Source organism: Dama dama, chromosome 20 (genome assembly GCF_033118175.1).
Source record: "Dama dama isolate Ldn47 chromosome 20, ASM3311817v1, whole genome shotgun sequence".
In the NCBI taxonomy this organism is placed as follows: domain Eukaryota; kingdom Metazoa; phylum Chordata; class Mammalia; order Artiodactyla; family Cervidae; genus Dama; species Dama dama.
In genome coordinates, this window is record NC_083700.1 from 68631743 (window position 1) to 68650826 (window position 19084).

Genomic DNA, 19084 nt, shown 5'->3' on the forward strand with positions numbered 1-19084 from the left:
GTTAAGCAGAAAAAGGCCTTGATGGAGCTCACTAAATGGACTTGTGAGCCAAACTCCTGATAATGGATATACCCAGATAACCAAGGTACACTAATGGAACACATCCAGAGATAATCGAAGTTCCACTAATTAAATAAAATGTTTTCCCATATCTAAGAATTTACTATCTACATCCAAGTGTTTTACCCAAATAGGAGGTTGCTATGTTATTAGCCTAATGCAGTTATAATAATGATTTGCACTTTCAGACTATTACTCACAGGTGCCCTTGAGGGTTTTGGCATATGGCATATGGGACTCTTCCCCGCTGGCTTGCAGTCACTTTCATTTCCAGCTCCCTGCTCTTCCAGTCCTGTCTTTATTCCCCAAGCACCAGGCTTCCCCTTTAATGTCTTCTTATGTTCCTTTATTCCTTATATTAGGAGTGATTTCCCCCACAACCCCCTTCCCCCCAACTTTCTGAATAGCTCTTTATTTTAAAACCTAAGTTGTCCTTTAAGGCTACAAGTCCATCCAAAGGGCTGGTACATGGACAATTTAGTATCTATGTGGTGGCCACACACACAAAAGAGGATTCACAATTATTCGAGAAAGGGAAGTACAAATTTTATTATTTCCCTATAAGGTCGTCTCTCAGTCCCTACCATTTCGTCCTAGAAACAATGAATGTTGTTCACTGCTATGAGAAACTATTTTAAGAACACAGAGGAAAGCTTGCCATGAAAATCATTTTAAAAACTAGATCTAAAGATTAATGGTGAATGACACCAGTATTAAGACCTTCTCCCTGATTTTCTGACTGTGAGGCCCTGTGGGTCTGAGATTAAGTAGAAAACATGGAGATTTGATCTTGATAAAGAAGCCAAGAAATTCTTATTGATCTCATATGTACCACATGTCCAGGCCATCACAAGAACAGTTTGGACCTTCTTTATACCTGCCTCAAAAAATAAAACTCTCACAGCAATGATATAGATGGGGCTTTGCTCAATATTTTGCTATTCCCCCTTACATTCAGGTTAAAAACCATTTTCCAGAAACTTTTTTTTCCTGAAAAGTGAGATCAGAGGATGGCTCCTGATGTTTGTTTGCCGTTCAATGGCTCATTTTCCTCCTGACAGTCCTAGTTCCTCATACTGTCAATAAAATCAGAGGGAACAAAAATTTCAGACTTGTGACATGTTCTTCTGACATAAATCTGAAAACTGCTTTAATTTGATACCATGAGAAAGAGAACACACTCCCAGCTTCCCCCATGATTCTTGTTCCTTAATCATCAGGACCAGATAGAATGCCGCTAGTCTTCCTTCATCTTGAGATAAGACTCCACAAGGATGAATACTTTTGGCAAAAGAACATTTATACAAACCATTTAACATCCCTCTTTCCTCTTTTTCCTCCCTCTGCACTTTGCCTTTATTTCTCCTTCCTTTCTCTTCCACACATATTTACTGAGTGCCCATTAGAGACCAGCTCATACAAGACCTTTCCAGGGAAGACTTCTGTGACTTTTTCATTTTAAATAGTGTCCTTTTCCCTGGTGGCTCAGATGGTAAAGTATCTGCCTGCAATGCAGGCTGCAGTGCAGCCCACCTCGTCGCCTGGGTTCAATCCCTGGGTTGGGAAGATCCCCTGGAGAAGGCAATGGCACTCCACTCCAGTACTCTTGCCTGGAAAATTCCATGGACGGAGGAGCCTGGTAGGCTACAGTCCATGGGGTCGCAAAGAGTTGGACATGACTGAGCGACTTCACTTTCTTTCTTTGAATTTTTTACTTGCTATCATGTTTCCTTTTTATTTTATTCTTAGCACTTACTATTATCTGATCGTTTCTATTTGTTCTCCTTCTTATGACATGTCTCTTCTGCTAGAAATGCAAACTTCTTAAGTGCAGGGAGATATTTTCTCTTTTGCTCACTATTTTACCTCAGCTCTGAGTATACTGTCTATCACATATTAGTTTTGTGACACAGATTTTTGAATGAATGAATGAATGGCATAAAGTTCAAGAGTACAGTGTTGAAACAGAAATGCCCTTTCCTCTTGCGATGTTGTGTAGTAGAAAAACATATATATATATTCACTGTAAATTTTGTGTATGTTGTATAGTATAAATATACATATATATCTTTTATATATTTTGTTTATAATACAAACATTTCAGTTCAGTTGCTAAGTCGTGTCCAGTTCTTTTGCAATCCCATGGACCGCAGCCTGCCAGGCTCCTCTGTCCATGGGATTTCCCCAGGCAAAAATATTGGAATGGGTTTGCCATTTCCTTCTCTAGGAGTCTTTCCGACCCAGGGATCAAATCTGTGTTTCCTGCATTGGCAGGCAGATTCTTTAGGAAGGAAAGGAAGAAGATGCTGTGAGTGTGCATAATGATGTTATTTTACAATAGGCTGGAGGGGTCAGGGAAGTGTTCCTTGAGGAATTGTCTTTTAAGCTGAACTTGAAAGATAAGCATGAGTTATTAAGCAAAAAGGGAGAACAAAAGCATTTTATCCAGATTAAAAAATTCTGCAGTTCCAGTGAGTAGAAAGAGGAAGTTTATTTAGAATATTCTTTAAAATATTTTGCCTATTACTTTAAGTATTAGAATTGTGCAGTTAATACAAAAACCTACAATATTAAAAAAAAAAAAAAAAAATCCCCACAGAGAAAACAGATATCAGTAATAGTGTTCTTGAAAGGATCAACTATATTATGACTGATTGTATACCATGTAGTGAGATACCTAATAGAATGTTATGACTGAAATATCTCCTCATTCTCTATTTCACGTCAACAAGTGTGTATTGAGCAGCTATTAGGAATCAGCCATTGAATTAAGGTTTTGGAAGACAAAGATTAATAGCCCAAATGTTTGTTCTCAAAAAGTTAAGGGGAATAATGTTTCAACCTGAGATAGAAGAATGGGTATGGCACAATAAAACACTAGGAACAGACATGTGTACTAGGCTGGGATGTCACGGCAGAGTTTCTAGAAGACAGGATTCATAAACTTGAGTCTTGAAGGTTAAGTAGGAATCAGAAATTTAAAGTGAAGTGGAGTAGGCAAGGTGGAAGGGTATAGAGAAAGAGAGAATGGCATGAGAAAAGATTTAGAAAACTGGAATAACAGGACATGTGTAGGGAGGAGCAAGTAATTTTGCATAGCTATTGTGTGAATGGGTTTCCCTGGTAGCTCAGCGGTAAAGCACCCTCCTGACAAAGGAGGAGATGCAGATTCAATCCCTGGGTTGGGAAGATCCCCTGGAGAAGGAAATGGCAACCCATTCCAGTATTCTTGCCTGGGAAATCCCATGGACAGAGGAACCTGGAGGGCTACAGTTCATGGGGTCAGAAAGAGTTGGAAATGACTGAGTGACTGAGCATGCACCTATACATATTAGAACAATGATTTTAAATTGCTTAACATTTTGATGAGTGATCTTCAAAACTTTTTGCTGTAGTCCTTAAATTTTAAGTTTTCAGTGAATGCTACTACTTGTCATAAATAAGAAATACATACACAACCAAATAACACAAGTGATTTCTATATTCTGGGTTTGGCCAGTGATACCTGGCTTCATGAAAAGGTTTAAAGAGGATACCCATTATCCTGATATGTTAATGTCGTATTTCTTCCTGGACACTAATGCATGTTGTAAATTAGGAAAGATTTTGAGATTTTAAAGTTTTGTGGAGCATGACTGTATCTCTTCTGTGCACTTAATAATAATAGCTATCACTATTTTTATTGAGAATCTGTAATCCAAACATTATTTCTTATTCCTAACCCATAGCAGAATTCTGTAGTTATTAATTTATTTATTTAAATTTGAAGATTAAACCTCAGAGGGATTAAATAACTTGCCCAAGGTCATTCAGTAATAAGTGTGGAATTTGGACTTAGATTTACTTGATTCTAGAGTGAGATGGTTAGGTTGATCGGTGTCATAAGACAGACTTCTGTTTGGTATCAGATTTCCACCGAAGAGCTATGTGGTTTGAGCTAGTGTGAATTAACACCTCAAAGTCACAAACATTTTATCTGTAATACAATTATAATACCAATTTAAAGGGTTATTTTGATAAATTACATGCATATATATATATATATATATATATATATATATGCAAATGTGGGGCTTCCCAGTTGGATCAGTGGTAAAGAACCCACCTGATGGAACAGGGGAGGCAAGAGACTCGGGTTTGATCCCTGGGTTGGGAAGATCCCTTGGAGGAGGGAATGGCAACCCACTCCAGTATTCTTGCCTGGAGAATCCCATGGACAGAGGAGCCTGCGGACTACAGTACTGGGGGTCGCAAAGAGTTGGACACAGCTGAGCAAATGAGCATGCATGCATGCACAAATGCATATGTAATAAGTGATTAACGAGTGTGAAGTTCTCTTAGACTATTTGTATTAATGTATACAGTTTCACATATAGTTATTATGTTTCAAAATTCTTTGTATTATCCCCCTACAAGAATAAAGGATCTTCCTATTTTAATGAGAGTTGATATTATTTTATTTTTTAAAGAGAGAGAGTTAACTAAACATGTAGAAAGATAACCAGGAGACAGAAAATTGCACATAGAATTTTAAATACCACCTAAACATTCTGTTTATTCTTTTCTTTACCTCATCCCAATCCACACTAGCATAATAAACTATGTTTATTAAACTAAATAACTAAACTCCATGTAGGTAAGAATTCAATATAGAAAAAGACTGGGAGTTTATAATCCAAGGATGAAGATTTATCAAAAAATTTAATGAAGTCACTTCTCCTTCCTTCTACTCTTCCCTCACCCTTATCTGTTAGTTATTTTTTACTGGCTGAAAACTGTAGAAACTCACAACTATAAGACTTCATTACTTTTAGAGAATACACTATGGTACGTTTACTATAAATAATTCACACCATACTACACTTGTCAAAAGGAATGAACAAAGTATATATCATGGTACAGGAGCCTTGATTTTTATTGTTTTTGCTCACTTACTCACTAATTTTCCAACTGCAGCTCCCTGTCACTGTGAATTAGAGTAGTTCTGCTGTATACAAATATTGTATTCTGGGTAATTAGATATTTGGATAGGAGCCTCTGTAAATTACTTTAACTGGTGTCAGTACTGAAGCAAATAAGAAGTTTTTAGTTCTGTTTCTGGTTTGGGTTATTTTCTGACCCTAAACAGCCTGACATAAAGGAGTGCTTTTCTTTGTCAAAGGCAGCCTTTTCAAATCTAACTGCCAGACATACTATTGAGCTATGTGTTCAATTCTAATTGGTTGAGATCTTTTCAATTTGGCGGTTTCATCTTTAATGCAATGGATGTAAGATTATGTGTGGCTCTTTTCAATGAGTTTTCCATACTGGTGATTAGGGCAGCGGATTTGGACATAAGCAGGCTGCTGGCTATTTCTTGTGGCCAATTTAAATTGATTCATACAAGTCCTTTGTACCCCAGGGGAAGGGCAGAACAAATCCCAGTGAGTGAGCCAGATGTGGCTACTCTCAGAAGAGTAAAAAAGAAGAGGGAGGACAGACAGGGGAGAGGAAACACTAAGTATTTTAAAATTGGAGCTCTGAGCAGTCTGGCAGAGAAATATTGAAACTTAACCAGTAGGCTTCTGTATAGAACCAAGGTCACTGGGAAAATTATTTCCAAGATTGATTTTGATATATTTAGGTTAAAAGGACTAGGCAAATAGAAAATATTCTTCATACTTGATCCCACAGGGAGCCATAGTGAGCAAACTCTTTTCTAAAAGTATTCTAAAAGACAGTAGATAATTATTTCAGAACTCCAAAGCAGCTGTAAATGTGTGATAACAGAATAGCAGAGAGGGTCAGCTAACAATTTTGTTTGGGACAGATGAAAAATTGGCCTTAGAATCACTCAGAGATGAGTGCTGTTAAGAAAGTCTCCTAGTTTTCTGTTTCGAAGGTGCACTAGGAGGAGCTATTCAAACAGGGCACATCCAAAAGTAATCCTTTTCAAACACACAGTCTCTGGTTATAAAGCTCTCTTCTGGGTTTTCTCTTTTAAGGACTGGATAGGGTACAGGCAAACCATGGTGGGGTCACTTCTATTATACATCATCTCTATTTCATGAAGAAAGAACTCCAAGTGAAGTTTTAGTGCTTTTTCAACTCCATTTCAGAAAATCCTTGGTATGCCAGATCAATTATTTTGGTGACTCCCTCTCTGAAGGAGAATGTAAACTATTTATCCAAAGAAAACAGGGACAGTACACTGCTGACAATATTTTAACAAGGACATTCCAATCCTACCTGAACACATGAAAATAAAGAAACGTTTCTCTAGCAAGAGAAAATAGCAACAGTTTTATTTTGTTGGTTTGACTTGCTTTGCTCTAGAACATATGCAAAACATCCATCTGTCTCCTGAGTGGTAACATTCAATTTGTTAAAATTCATAGTAATAATGAAATGCAACACTGATGCCTGCCACATTAGTTGAACAAATAAGGGTGACAAGTATGGCATATGTTTCAGAGACCAGTGGGTAAGTCCTCTAAGCTAAAGCATTTCTGTTGTTGTCTTTTGGTAGGAAATCTTAGGAGCTTGCACAATGATTCAAGGTTTTATAAAGTATAGAACTCCACAGAAAATAAAAGTAAAGCCAGTTTTCAACCATCATTCTTAATCAACTAAAAATAAACAAAGCCAAACACTGTGAAGAGCTGGCTGCAGCAGCTATTTCTGAGCTGTCTTCTGGAAGACTAATGCTTTGTAAAGTCTTTCTCTGAAACTCAGATTTCTTGAGAGATATTATCTGAGAGTCACTGGAATTAATGCAACATAACTAGAACTTAGTAAGGCCTCCTGAGGTTTCAGAACAAGTAAAATTTTCCAACTGACACACAAACACAAAACTACCTGGACTTCCCTTTATACAAATTAGAAGGCAGTTATACCTGACAGAAATGTACACAAATATTCATCAAAAGATATGTATGTGATATGTACATGTATAACAGCTGTGTTCCTAATAGTTCTCAATTATCCAGATACCCTGAAACAGCAGAATGAATAAATTGTAATATATTTAAAAATAATACCATACTATAAGAATGAATGATCTGGAGCTACATGCAACAGTATGGATGAATCTCGCAACTCACTGGGCTAAACAGGTCAGACATTAAGACGTATACATATCCATGTGTGTACACATCTCAGCATTTCATTATATTAAGCACGTGTGTGCACGTTCAGTAGCTTCAGTTCTGTCCGACTCTTTGCGACCCTATGAACTGTAGTCTGCCAGGCTCCTCTCTCCATGAGATTCTCCAGGCAAGAATACTGGAGTGGGTTGCCTGCCAGGGGATCTCCAGACAATCTTCCTAAACCTGGGATTGAACCCACATCCATATTAAGTACAGAAAGAGGTAAAGCTAATCTATGTCTGAAGAAGGCAGTGATACCATTTTTGGTGAGTGAGCTGAAGACAATGTAAGTGGGGCTTCTTGGTGTGGATCATGTTCAGTTTCTTCATCTGAATGCTTAGTGAGTTCAGTTAGTGAAAATTCTTTGAGCTATAATGTACAGACATGTGTTTGTGTGTGTGTGTGTATCTGTATTTATACAATACTCAAATAAAAAGTAAAAAATAACAGGCCTATATCTTAACTCATGCCTAGTTATTCCATGTCTTTTCACTTTTCTTTTTTGTAAAGTAACTTGTATATCATTTCCTCACTAGCAGTCTTCAGACCTATATGCTTTTCTTTCTCCTTGTCTATGTGCTTACGATAGTTCTCTATTTCTATCCATCAAACCTCATCTCTCCTTTCATTAATGGACTTTCATGTCTTACTTCAGACAGAAAATCTTTTAGATCACCTTGACAACCTAAGAAATCTTCCAGTTTAGTAACTGTTCTTGTAAGCATGGTCTTCTAATACTTAGAAACATAAGAATACTTCTTTACATACTTTGAACATCCTAATAAGGAAATACAGACATCAAAATCTGATATATTTTACAGTATTTAGTTGTATCTCTCTGATTTCAATACTGTTCCATCTCACCTGAAGATTTAAACTCTGTTTGAGTTTACATGGTTTATATAGAGCTCGCTTAAGAGGTATACTATATCAATAAAAATGACAAAATTATATTTTACCTTCTGATTGTCTCTAGTTTCCTTTCCCTTAAAAGGAAAATTTATTAGTTTTCATTTTCATTCTTTATTTATGGACTACTACTATAACCACTACTATCATTGCCAAAATGCCAAGTATTAGGTATTTATTTTGTGCCAGTCACGGTTATAAGCAATTTGCACATATTATCTCATTTAATCTTTACAAGCTTATGAAGTTGCTACTGTCTTCATTTATCAGATGAAAAAACTAAAGTTCAGCAAGAATAAATAACTTGCCCAAGATTAGCATTATAGTTTGATTCAAACCCCATGTTCTTCCAACCCAAGCTTTCACCACTTTGAGCTCAAATAAGTTTATACTTAAGCACTGAACATTGGCTCCCTTACTTTTTCTAATACAGGCATTATTAGCAGGGTTAGACATGACAAATACTCGTTCATTCTTTCTTTGCATTAATTTAATAATTCAAATCCACATCCAAATTCTTCCATATAAGAGGTAAAGACTAACTCTACATCTCCTCTAACAAAGTGATTAATGTTGCCTATCACAATTTTGTTTCTCCAGGAACTAGAAATGTGACAGCTCCCTTCTCTCTTCAAAATGCCAATGCCAAAAGTGACTTCAACTCACCTGCAGCCCTGGAGTTGCCTTCCCTATTGTACTCTTTGATCCACATTCCCAGTGATTTAAATACAATCTCCAAAGGAAATGGAAGTATACAAGTCATGGAAGCAAAAGAACTATTGATGTAGTGACATCAACTGTGCTCACAGTTCAATGTTACCACTACAGCAATGCAATGGTGAAAAATATACCTTTTTCATAAGCCCACATCAAACACGTCTGCTCATCTTTTTCACCACTAGACCTGCTTGGATCACAAGCTACCAGATTCATATCAGCTCCATTATCCAGTAAGAACTGAACCAGGCGAATGTGACCATGGTAGCAAGCAGAGTGCAACCCTATAATAGAATAAGAATGAAAATATGAAAGGAGAAAAGGGGAAAACTGAACCCCAGTTTTCAAAAGATAGTCATTACCACATAATAGCATTGTTGCCAGAGATATATAACAAAAGCTGAGTTCTCTGATAGATAATTAATTCTATCTTTGAGAAAACAAGACACTTTAAAGAAAAGAAGTATATAGTTAATATACATAGAGACTATCTTTTGCTTAAGCACACTTTTTAGTATTTTTACATCCACTGTAACTACCAGAACAAACATTAGCATCTTTGTATAAATCAAAGAGTAAAGACTCAAACAAAAAAAAAAATTTTTCAGCAGCAAACCAAGGGTAAGACAGTGTGATCAGTGTGTTCCTGATGCAGGTCATAACGGATGCATTGACTGTAAATACTTTTGCACAAAAATGAAGCTGACCAAAGGTCAGTCTGCTTTCTATTATCACCATGCACCATCAATTTAAAAAATGTCATTGATAAAATATTCCTAGTCATTGGGGTTGGCCACTGCCACTGCTCCCCCCACTCTTGACCACACTACTTCTCTTGAGCATTGATATGCATCAGAAACTGTTGTTCTCACCACAGTCTTACCTGTGTGCCCGTCCCTTCCTTGGTGGTTGATGCTTATGACATTCTGATCAAGAAGAAATTTAACCAGGTCAATGCTCTTGCCGTAAGTACAAGCACTGCAAAAATATAACACAGGGGAAGTAGAAGGCCTCTGTTATGGGCTGAATGTGTGCCCTCCAAGTTTAACATGTGAAGCTCTGACTCCCATAACCTTACAATGTGACTATAATTTAAAGAGGTATAATCTACAGAGGTAATTAAGTGAAAGTAGATTAATTAGGGTGGGCTGGGCCCTCATCAAATATGATTGGTGTCCTTATAAGAAGGGAAGATTAGGACAGGGACAGGAGGACAGCTCATGAAGATACAGAAAAGAAGGCAACCATTGTCAATCCAAAGAGAAAGATCTCAGGAGAAACCAAACCTGATACCTTGATCTTGAATTTTCAGACTCCAGAACTATAAGAAGATCAATTTCTGGTGTTCAAGGTACGTAGGGTATGGTATTTAGTTCTGGTAACCCTAGAAAACTAAAGCAGCCCTGATTTACCCAGGCTATTTTAGATGCTGGTGTTTACATAAAAGTGCCAAAAAGCCAGAAAAGAGAGAAGGAGGAAGGGAGAGAGAAGCGGGGGTGATAAGAAAAAAAGGCACATAAAGCAATACAATCCTGAAGATTCTCAAAGATGAGCCTTTAAGAAAGGAGCTGTATAAAATTTCTAGCATTTTCTTATTAATTATTAAATAGTTCTTATGATATGACTTCTTTTTGCAGGGAAACTGAATGGAATGAAGGAACCCAGGAAGGTTCTGAGAAATTTAAATGATACATTACACTTGTGATTACATCTGAAGCAGGAGACAGCCCTGTAAGATCTGACGCTAATTCCAGGTAGGTAGTGTCAAAAATAATTTGAACTGGAGGACACCCGCTCAGTGACTCCAGAGAACTGGAGAACTGTTTGGTGTAGAAAACCCTTATATACAGCTGGTATCTTGTGTTTGGAAGTAAGGTATTATGTATTATGGGACAGTACAGAAAAACAGGGTTTTTTCCTTCCAGGTTTGTTCCAGAAGAGGTCGTTCACTGAGTCTTACTCTTTGCTCTTCCTGGGATGACTGCCTAAATCCTTTTTCTATCATAGAATTTTATTATTTTCTTTAAATAAATGCCACTATTTATCTAGTTGAACTGATTGTTCCCTCTATGAAGTCTTCTCATGAACCAAAAGCTGAGTTCATTGTTATCTCCTCTGCTTCCTTGTTAGTTCAGTTTTATGGAACCTTTCATGTTGTGTATGGTAATGGATATACCTGTGTATGCTTTGATGCCTTACAACAGAGTTTCCTTAAGGAGAGAAGGGATTGTGTCATGTCAATGTCCCTACCAGCAACAACATAATAACAACAACACTCCTTAATAAGTCTTTCTTGAATAGTTGAGTGAATAAAAAGTACCTATCTCAGTGTAATGATCCTATCACCATTAGTTATTTGTATTACAAACAGGACTCTTAACACTATACTTTTAATGTTTGTCTGAATTCCCTCATTGTTTCCTTTCAAAGTAACTATTTACAGGAAATGATAAGTTCTGAACGTACATATACATATATATATATGTATGAGTGTGTGTATACAAATGTGTGTACATATAGCATATGAAAACAATAACAGAAATGTACCAAGTGCTATGTGCAAAGTACTGTGATTTGTACATAGAAAAAAAATCATAATTGTAGTGAGCTCTTCATGTAAAAGGAGTATTTCTTTTATAAATATGTACTTAAAATGAACAGAATAAAATTTTAATGTTATTCCTAGTAGCCACAGGTTTGCACAAAATTAAAGAATTGAATACATACTTTTAACTCACTTCACTAATCTCCTTACATGCAGAATACATCATGGTGAAATGTTGGGCTGGATGTAGCACAAGCTGGAATCAAGACTGCCAGGAGAAATATCAATAACCTCAGCTATGCAGATGACACCACCCTTATGGCAGAAAGCAAAAAGCAACTAAAGAGCCTCTAGATGATAGTGAAAGAGGAGAGAGTAAAAAAGCTGGCTTAAAACTCAATATTAAAAAAATGAAGATCATGGCATCTGATCCCATCACTTCATGGCAAATAGATGGGGAAACAGTGGAAACAGTGACAGACTTTCTTTTCTTGGGCTCCAAAATCATTGCAGATGGTGACTGTAGCCACGAAATTAAAAGACACTTGCTCCTTGGAAGAAAAGTTATGACCAACCTATACAGCATGTTAAAAAGCAGAGACAATAGTCTGCCGACAAAGGTCTGTTTAGTCAAAGCTATGGTTTTTCCTGTAGTCATGTATGGATGTGAGAGTCGGACTATAAAAAAAGCTGAGCACCGAAGAATTAATGCTTTTGAACTGTGGTGTTGGAGAAGACTCTTGAGAGTCCCTTGGACTGCAAGGCCATTAAACTAGTCAATCCTAAAGAAAATCAATCCTGAATATTCATTAGAAGGTCTGATGCTGAAGCTCAAGCTCCAATACTTTGGTCGCCTGATGCGAAGAGCCAACTGATTAGAAAAGACCCTGAGGATGGGAAAGATTGAAGGCAGGAGGAGAAGGGGATGACAGAGGACTAGATGGTTGGATGGTATCACCGACTCGATGGACATGAGTTTGACTAGGCTCCGGGAGTTGGTGAGGGACAGGGAAGCCTGGTGTGCTGCAGTCCATGGGATCGCAGAGAGTTGGACACGACTGATTGACTGAACAACACTAATCTTCTCCTGTGGTCAATCTTCTGAAGGTGATGATAATCCTCAGATTATAACTGGTTTCAGCGTGTGCACAGAGTAGCAGAATGATTTGAAAACGAGACTGAGGTGTCAGCCTCCATAAGACTGACCTATTGGAAGAATAAGACTTGAGTACCTCACAAATATCAGTTCTCCCGATTGCCCCCTTTAGGGACAAAGTGATCCTTTTGTCTGAAGGGATCCACTTTGACTGAAGGCATGATCTAAAGAATTCATGCATCTGTTCTGTGACAGAATGTGTAGAAAACAGGCAAAATATTTTGGTACTAGAAGATGAAGATACATAAAAACACAGGATTTGGAATTAGTCAAGCATTTAATACATAATTTTCTAGCCATAAGAATCTTTGGCAAGTTAGATTTCTTGAGCTTCAATTTTCTCACTGATAAAAAAGGGATAGTAAATCCAACTTCATAAAATGGTGATGAGGATTAAATGAAATAATGGATGCAAATCATCCAGCACATATTCACTGTTCCATAAATGGAAGTTGTCTTCACCTCCCCTTTGGCTGACCTCTTTGGCTGGTAAGACAAATCTGGAAATCTAAGTGAAATTTGACACGTTGATGCCTGATGCAGAAGTATAAGCTTAATTTTAGTTTAGTATTAATCAGTAGTTAGTCTCTCATTTCTATTATTCAGCAGTAAGAAACAGACACTATATAAATAACACATTAGTCTCAGATACATGTTTTAGATGTTACAAACCAGCCGAGAGATCTGCAATATGTAGGTGAATGTATCTTATATTCAAGGTTTACTCAGTTTGAATGACTATGCTTTTATTTAATAAGCAAAACAGTAGCCTGTTAATTGAGGGTTTTAAATTATATGAATATCTGCCTTCCTTTGGGACATTTTAGGGACTTATGCCTCTTGAGTTTTTATCAGCCCTTTTCTTCCCTCTCTCCTTCTCTTTTCTTTCTTAGTCACAACTTTTCCAAACCTAGATGTTCCTTCAGTGTGCTATTCCAGAGCTCACTCTAAAGGACTCTAACGGATTCCTAGCGAGGAGTTAATGCCTTCTTATGTATCTCGGTGGCCACCCTGGCTAAGCTCTTACAGGCTGACAGATGGATGTCTTAGATAGGTAGATACATTTGCACATAAGGTTTAAGTGGTAAGGTAAAAAAATGCCACTTTTGATGCTGATGAATTCTGGTAATGAGATTCTTGTCGGAGGAGGATTACGGGCACTGCTCCTTTTGGCAGCTTTCTGCAGAGTGAAATGGAATAGAAGCAATATGCTTACAGATGTTGACATGCCTGTTGCCTTGGCAACATCAGCCCCCGTCTTTGTGGCTGCTGCCGGCAAGACAGCATCTGGCTCCAGCCCCATCTGTTGTACTGACTGCAGCATCTGCCTCTACCTTTTCTTCCCTGCATCTAGCTTGGACTTCCTATCCTCTGTCCACCCTCTGCTCTTGCTCTCGGATTGTAACATCTGCCACTATTCATTCTTGCTTTACGTACATGACTTCTGGTGTCGAAGAGTGTTCTCTTAGTGGCAATGGTGCTCAAATATTCCTTTACCTGTGAAAAGCTGTTTCACTGAAGATGTTTTCTTTAGTCAGACTTTCTATTCCTGATATTTGAATGATTTCCTTGGCAACTTCAAATTTGCCATTGTAGCATGCCCTAGAGTTAAAGAAAATATTTTGAGAATAGTAGGAAGGTACACACAGTATACTTGAAGTACCTATGGAACAATACATAATACTCACAGGTGCAAAGGGGTGTCTCCATAGATATTGACAACATGTGGCTGAACTTCTAAATCACTCTGGAGCAGGTACTTCACTATATCGTGATGTCCAAAGCGAGAACAGAAATGGAGTGGAACGTGATCTTCATTGTCCTGAGCATTTACTGTCATCAAAAGAAAGGAAAGATATGTTTTATAGAATTCTCTATTTCTCAGCCTTCTTATGTGTAGTATCAGGGACTTTTCTAAGTACCTGAGAGACTCCTGGAAATTGCCAATTAATGACAACAATAAAGAAAATTAAGTGCAACCAATTAAAAAAGTTATAATTCTCTTCTATAGCCTGTTACCACATTAGGCAGGCTTTCTTCTAGCTCCCATAAATCTATGAAACACACCTAATCAAATCTACCTTGCACAATGAAAGAGTTCAGGAAACTAATAAGTATCTAAAAGGTACTCATGGCCTTATTTCCACAAATGTCACCATTCAAACTGATTATATACTTCCATCCCCCATGGAAGATGTTAAAAAGTTCAGACTTTGGACAAAGCATCATTTCCCCAAATTTTGACCCAATATATTAGCATGGGGCCTAGTACGCTGTATGTTTATAGTGCTATTTAGGAGGTTCTGATGTTCCCTCAACTGAAAAATGTTATACAAAGCATGGTATAATGAAAAGGCAACAAATGATTCAGACCTCATTAATTGTGTTACCCAAGACAACTGTTTAACATTAACTGCAGTTTTAAATTGTCCAATCGGTAGTGATCATTTGACTTTTTCTTTGTTCAATCCAGCCTTATAACCTCTTCTGACATTTGGGGAATTCCCTACGTTGAAAATACTAACTAGATGCCAAAATCACATTTTATCATTGTAGCTGGAAAAATGCTTTCCAAGCCTCTCTTGCAGTTAGGGCACAGGATTAGCACAGGGTGACCATATGTCCCAGTTTGGTGTTCTTACGCTAGCATAATTTTTAATAGCAACACTTTCACTCTCAACCATGCCCTGGTTGGACGCTTATCTATCTCCAGGCTCTTCTGTTCAATACGTTACTTCAGACTCTTACATCAGAGCTGATGACGTACAAAAGCAGTCTCTTCTGTTTGGGAAAGTAGCATTGGTGGAATAGCTCCATCTAATTTCCAGTAGTAGTGCTTCCGGCCACAGACTGGGTGCCCTGCATTGTTGGTGCCAGAAACACAAGTGCTGGTGTGTATGTTAGCAGAGGTGGCAGTGTGCCTTCAAAGGATTAATTTTGGGGGTGTGATTCTGGACACCATTTCTCACTGTGAGAATGCCAAACCCAGCTTTCTACTCTGTTCTGGGGAAGATTCTATGATAATTGATATCATTTAATATATTTCCTTCATGCTTAAATTAGCAAGCATTAGTTTCCAAATCTGGCATATTAAGAACACCTGATTGACACAGTCATTCCTCAACAAGTAATAAATGATCAATATGCACCAGGCACCATGCTAGGTGTTGCGGATATTGAATTCTTATCAGTTGATGGAATACCATTGGTGGGCAGCAGAGATGCTGAAAGGATTAAAGGAGATAATTTCTGGAAAGTATCTAGCATGATGGCTGTCACATATTAGACATCTAATAAAAATGTCTACTTTCCCTTTTTACTAATTTCCCTCTCAGAAATTTACCAAATGCTAAGGCCAATAAGCTATAAATGCAGAGTCTATGCCCTCAAATAATTTACAATCTAGTTGAATAGTCAATAATTACAGGCCTGAAGTAATAGAAGTCAACACCAAGCTGCTAAATTTTGGATTTGCTTTAGCACAATTTTTAAAATTAAACATAATCAGATCAACTGCTCTACAGTCACTTTTTGTTATTTTATTACTCTGTCCATCTGTATATAGGGCTTTATTCAAAATAGAAAAAAATAGCCTTTAACATTCATTTTCATTATTATGTGTAACAGAAATCATCCATTGAACCAAAAGAGTTGATGGAAAGATTTTCTTTTAATAATAAGCAATAAGAAGGAAAAGAAAGGCAAGATACTAGTTTATTTTTTTAAAGTTCAAATAGAATAATCATTTAACATCTAATAAGCACTGATTTAGGCCTTATAGCTGCTATATTTGTAGACAATGATTCTTATTTTATTGTTCTGTAAGTACTTAAGCCAAAAAGAAATCTTTAACAAAGTTACTGAACTCCTCTCAGGGCTGTTATTGAAAAATGAATCTTTGAATCTTTTATATTAATGAGTAGCTCAGAAGGACACTCTTCCTTCAGAAGAATGTTCCTGGTTGTTTTGATTATCTTCCTTTTTAAGATTCTTTTCCTTTGTTCATATTCTGTTGGAAGTCAGGGAAAGTCAATACCATGAGTCAATGCTTGAGAACAGTAGGGAGCCCAGGGAATCAGGAGGTCACATGAGGATTCTTGAGGTCCAGAGGGGACATTGTAAAACAGAATAAAGCACAATATTCCATTAATTCATGATTTTCCTTTGGCCATCTCTGGCCCCACCCAACATTGTTCTTCTCTAGTTGAATCAATAAACTTCAAAGCAGATTATTTCCTTGATAAATTATTGGCAGTAGCCTGGGTATAATTCCCATCAAAGAAGATATTAATACCAACCAAAGGGACAAGCCAGGAGAAATCTGGATCAGATGCAGAGTTTATATATTATATATAACTCCATTTCTGCTTCAGCCATTCTGATACCTTAATTTCATCATAGACCAATTTGCAAAGATAAAAAAAAAAAAACACACATATTATTATTATTAGTATTATCTGGGGAAAACTGACTGTATGAATGACAGTCTATTTGTTCTAACTTAATACATAATTTAGAGATCTAATTAAAGGAAAATTTTAAACAAAGGAATACATGTAAATCATTATTAGAAAAATATGTGGTCACTAGTCCTCTATCTTGAAGAGCATATGTGTTCAATAGTGTATTTTGCAAGAAAGAGTAGATGAATATGTAGGTAGATGGATGCTACTTCCTGCTTATTTCTGCTCATGGATCTTAAAGATAGAATAAATGCTTCATATAAACCCAGTAATGTTAGCACATCCCAATAACTCAACTTCCAAATGTATCTTAAATAAATTTTCAGTAACAAATCTGTGTGATAGCTCTGACAAGATATATTTTTTAAAATAAATTACTTCTCTTTACTGACCATGTCCTAGAAACTTTTGTGACATTTTCTGATATCCAAGTCCATGTTAACAAAATTTTATCTTCATCAGATTACAGAAATTAATAGTTTCTGAACTTAAAATTTTCCATTTTTAACTCTGCAACTCTATTTTTATAAATACAGAAAGAATTTAAATTTGTATCTATATTTTTACAGATACAAAAAGAACTGTATCTCTATTTTCTTCTTATGGAGTCCAGCAATATTTGACCTTTTCAATCTCATTCAACAAGCATTGTGTTTCTCCTTAAAGACGACTAGGGACTTAAAACATATGTGACTGAATAGGTCAGTCTCCCAAACATGTTGAGCATGCTTTCGGAATTACATTTTGGTTAATTTTATAACCTTAATTTATTTTCATTTGTGATGTTCTGTTACCATGGAAACATAATGTAAATACCAGATTTCAAATTGCGTTCCTTTTGGGGTTATTCATTTACTCCTCCCCTTATGTCCATTAACCACAGGCAAGGTTCAGATCTAAAATAAATCATCTGAAGGCTTAGATATATCTTAGAGTAAGTGAACTAGCTGATAATAAATCTTGTGCAGCATCCACTAGCACTAAAGATTTTCCGGTTTATTCTTTGCAATTGGTTTAAGTGCAAAAGGGACTTAAATATCACGTGTGTATTAGAAGGAAATACAATGCTTAAAAATCTGAGTCATGTCTCTTGATTTTTTTTTAAATGATTGAGTAGGAGGCATTAGAGTGCTTCTGTGAGTCTGAAAGAAAATGCTAAAAATTATATCATATGATGTTGGTATGTACGGGGAATACGGGTGCAGCGCACATTTCAATGCCTTTTGTAGAAGAGTCCTTTGATCCTGGAGACATGCTGATCATAAATGACACTCATTTTGACACCACTGAGCTTTGGAGTTGTTCAGAGGAATAAAAGGCTGAGGCTGGCATTGATAATAAAAGGAAGAATGCGAGCAGTTCCTGACCCCTTGGAAAAGTGAGGAAGTTTCAGAAACAATTATGCGCTCAGTGATTTCACACCGGTGTATCTCTGACTGTTCTAAAACAACAGAATCAAAGAGACTGCTTAAATAAGGTCCAAGGAACAGCGCTCCTTGCATCCTGACAACACAGGTTGTTTATGATAATGCTATAGAAAAATTCCTGAGTTACTGCACACCGGCTCAGAAAATGATAGAAACTATGTTTCTCAAACATTGCCAAATAAAACGGTCCTGTTTCCAACATGGAAGTGAAACTGCCCTAGCCTCTTGCCACACTTGTCCCTGGGAGCCTTTGTGTTTCCCTTATGAGTAGACGGAAACATCGATTAGTTTTATTAACCAAATATCAATCTCAACCTTGAACCAAGGAAATGGCAGTTCTAGAGCTTTGACAACCTTGTGCTTTTGGAAATGTGCATCATTTCTGCTGCAAAGGCCAGCAGTTCTTACAGCTGGGCTTTTAATTAGGTCTCTTGAGGGTCAGTGGAAGAAGGCTGGATATGCCTGAGAGAATTTAACAACAAGATGTAACTCTGAGTGAATCTGTGTCAAGAAATAAAGTTTGGGAGGAAGATTAAAAAAAAGAGAAAGAAAGAACTTTTCTTCAAAACTTTCAATTTTCCAAAACTCATTTTATAATTAAAAAACTAAAAAAGTTGCAGGAAATTTTATTCTATTAAATGCATCTAAAATATTTCTGTGTAATCTAAAGCTTTTTTCCC

General features: G+C 36.9%; 1 protein-coding gene across 1 annotated transcript in view; it reads right to left on the reverse strand.

Annotated features, from left to right (window-relative positions):
* TNNI3K (TNNI3 interacting kinase) overlaps positions 1 to 19084 on the reverse strand; it is a 318691-nt gene that overhangs the window by 205224 nt on the left and 94383 nt on the right. The window contains exons 8-11 of the mRNA XM_061121609.1: positions 14203 to 14347; positions 14012 to 14116; positions 9697 to 9791; positions 8948 to 9097 (exon numbers count right to left, since the gene is read on the reverse strand). Of these exons, the coding sequence (XP_060977592.1) occupies positions 8948 to 9097; positions 9697 to 9791; positions 14012 to 14116; positions 14203 to 14347 (495 nt within the window). The remainder of the gene's footprint in view (positions 1 to 8947; positions 9098 to 9696; positions 9792 to 14011; positions 14117 to 14202; positions 14348 to 19084) is intronic.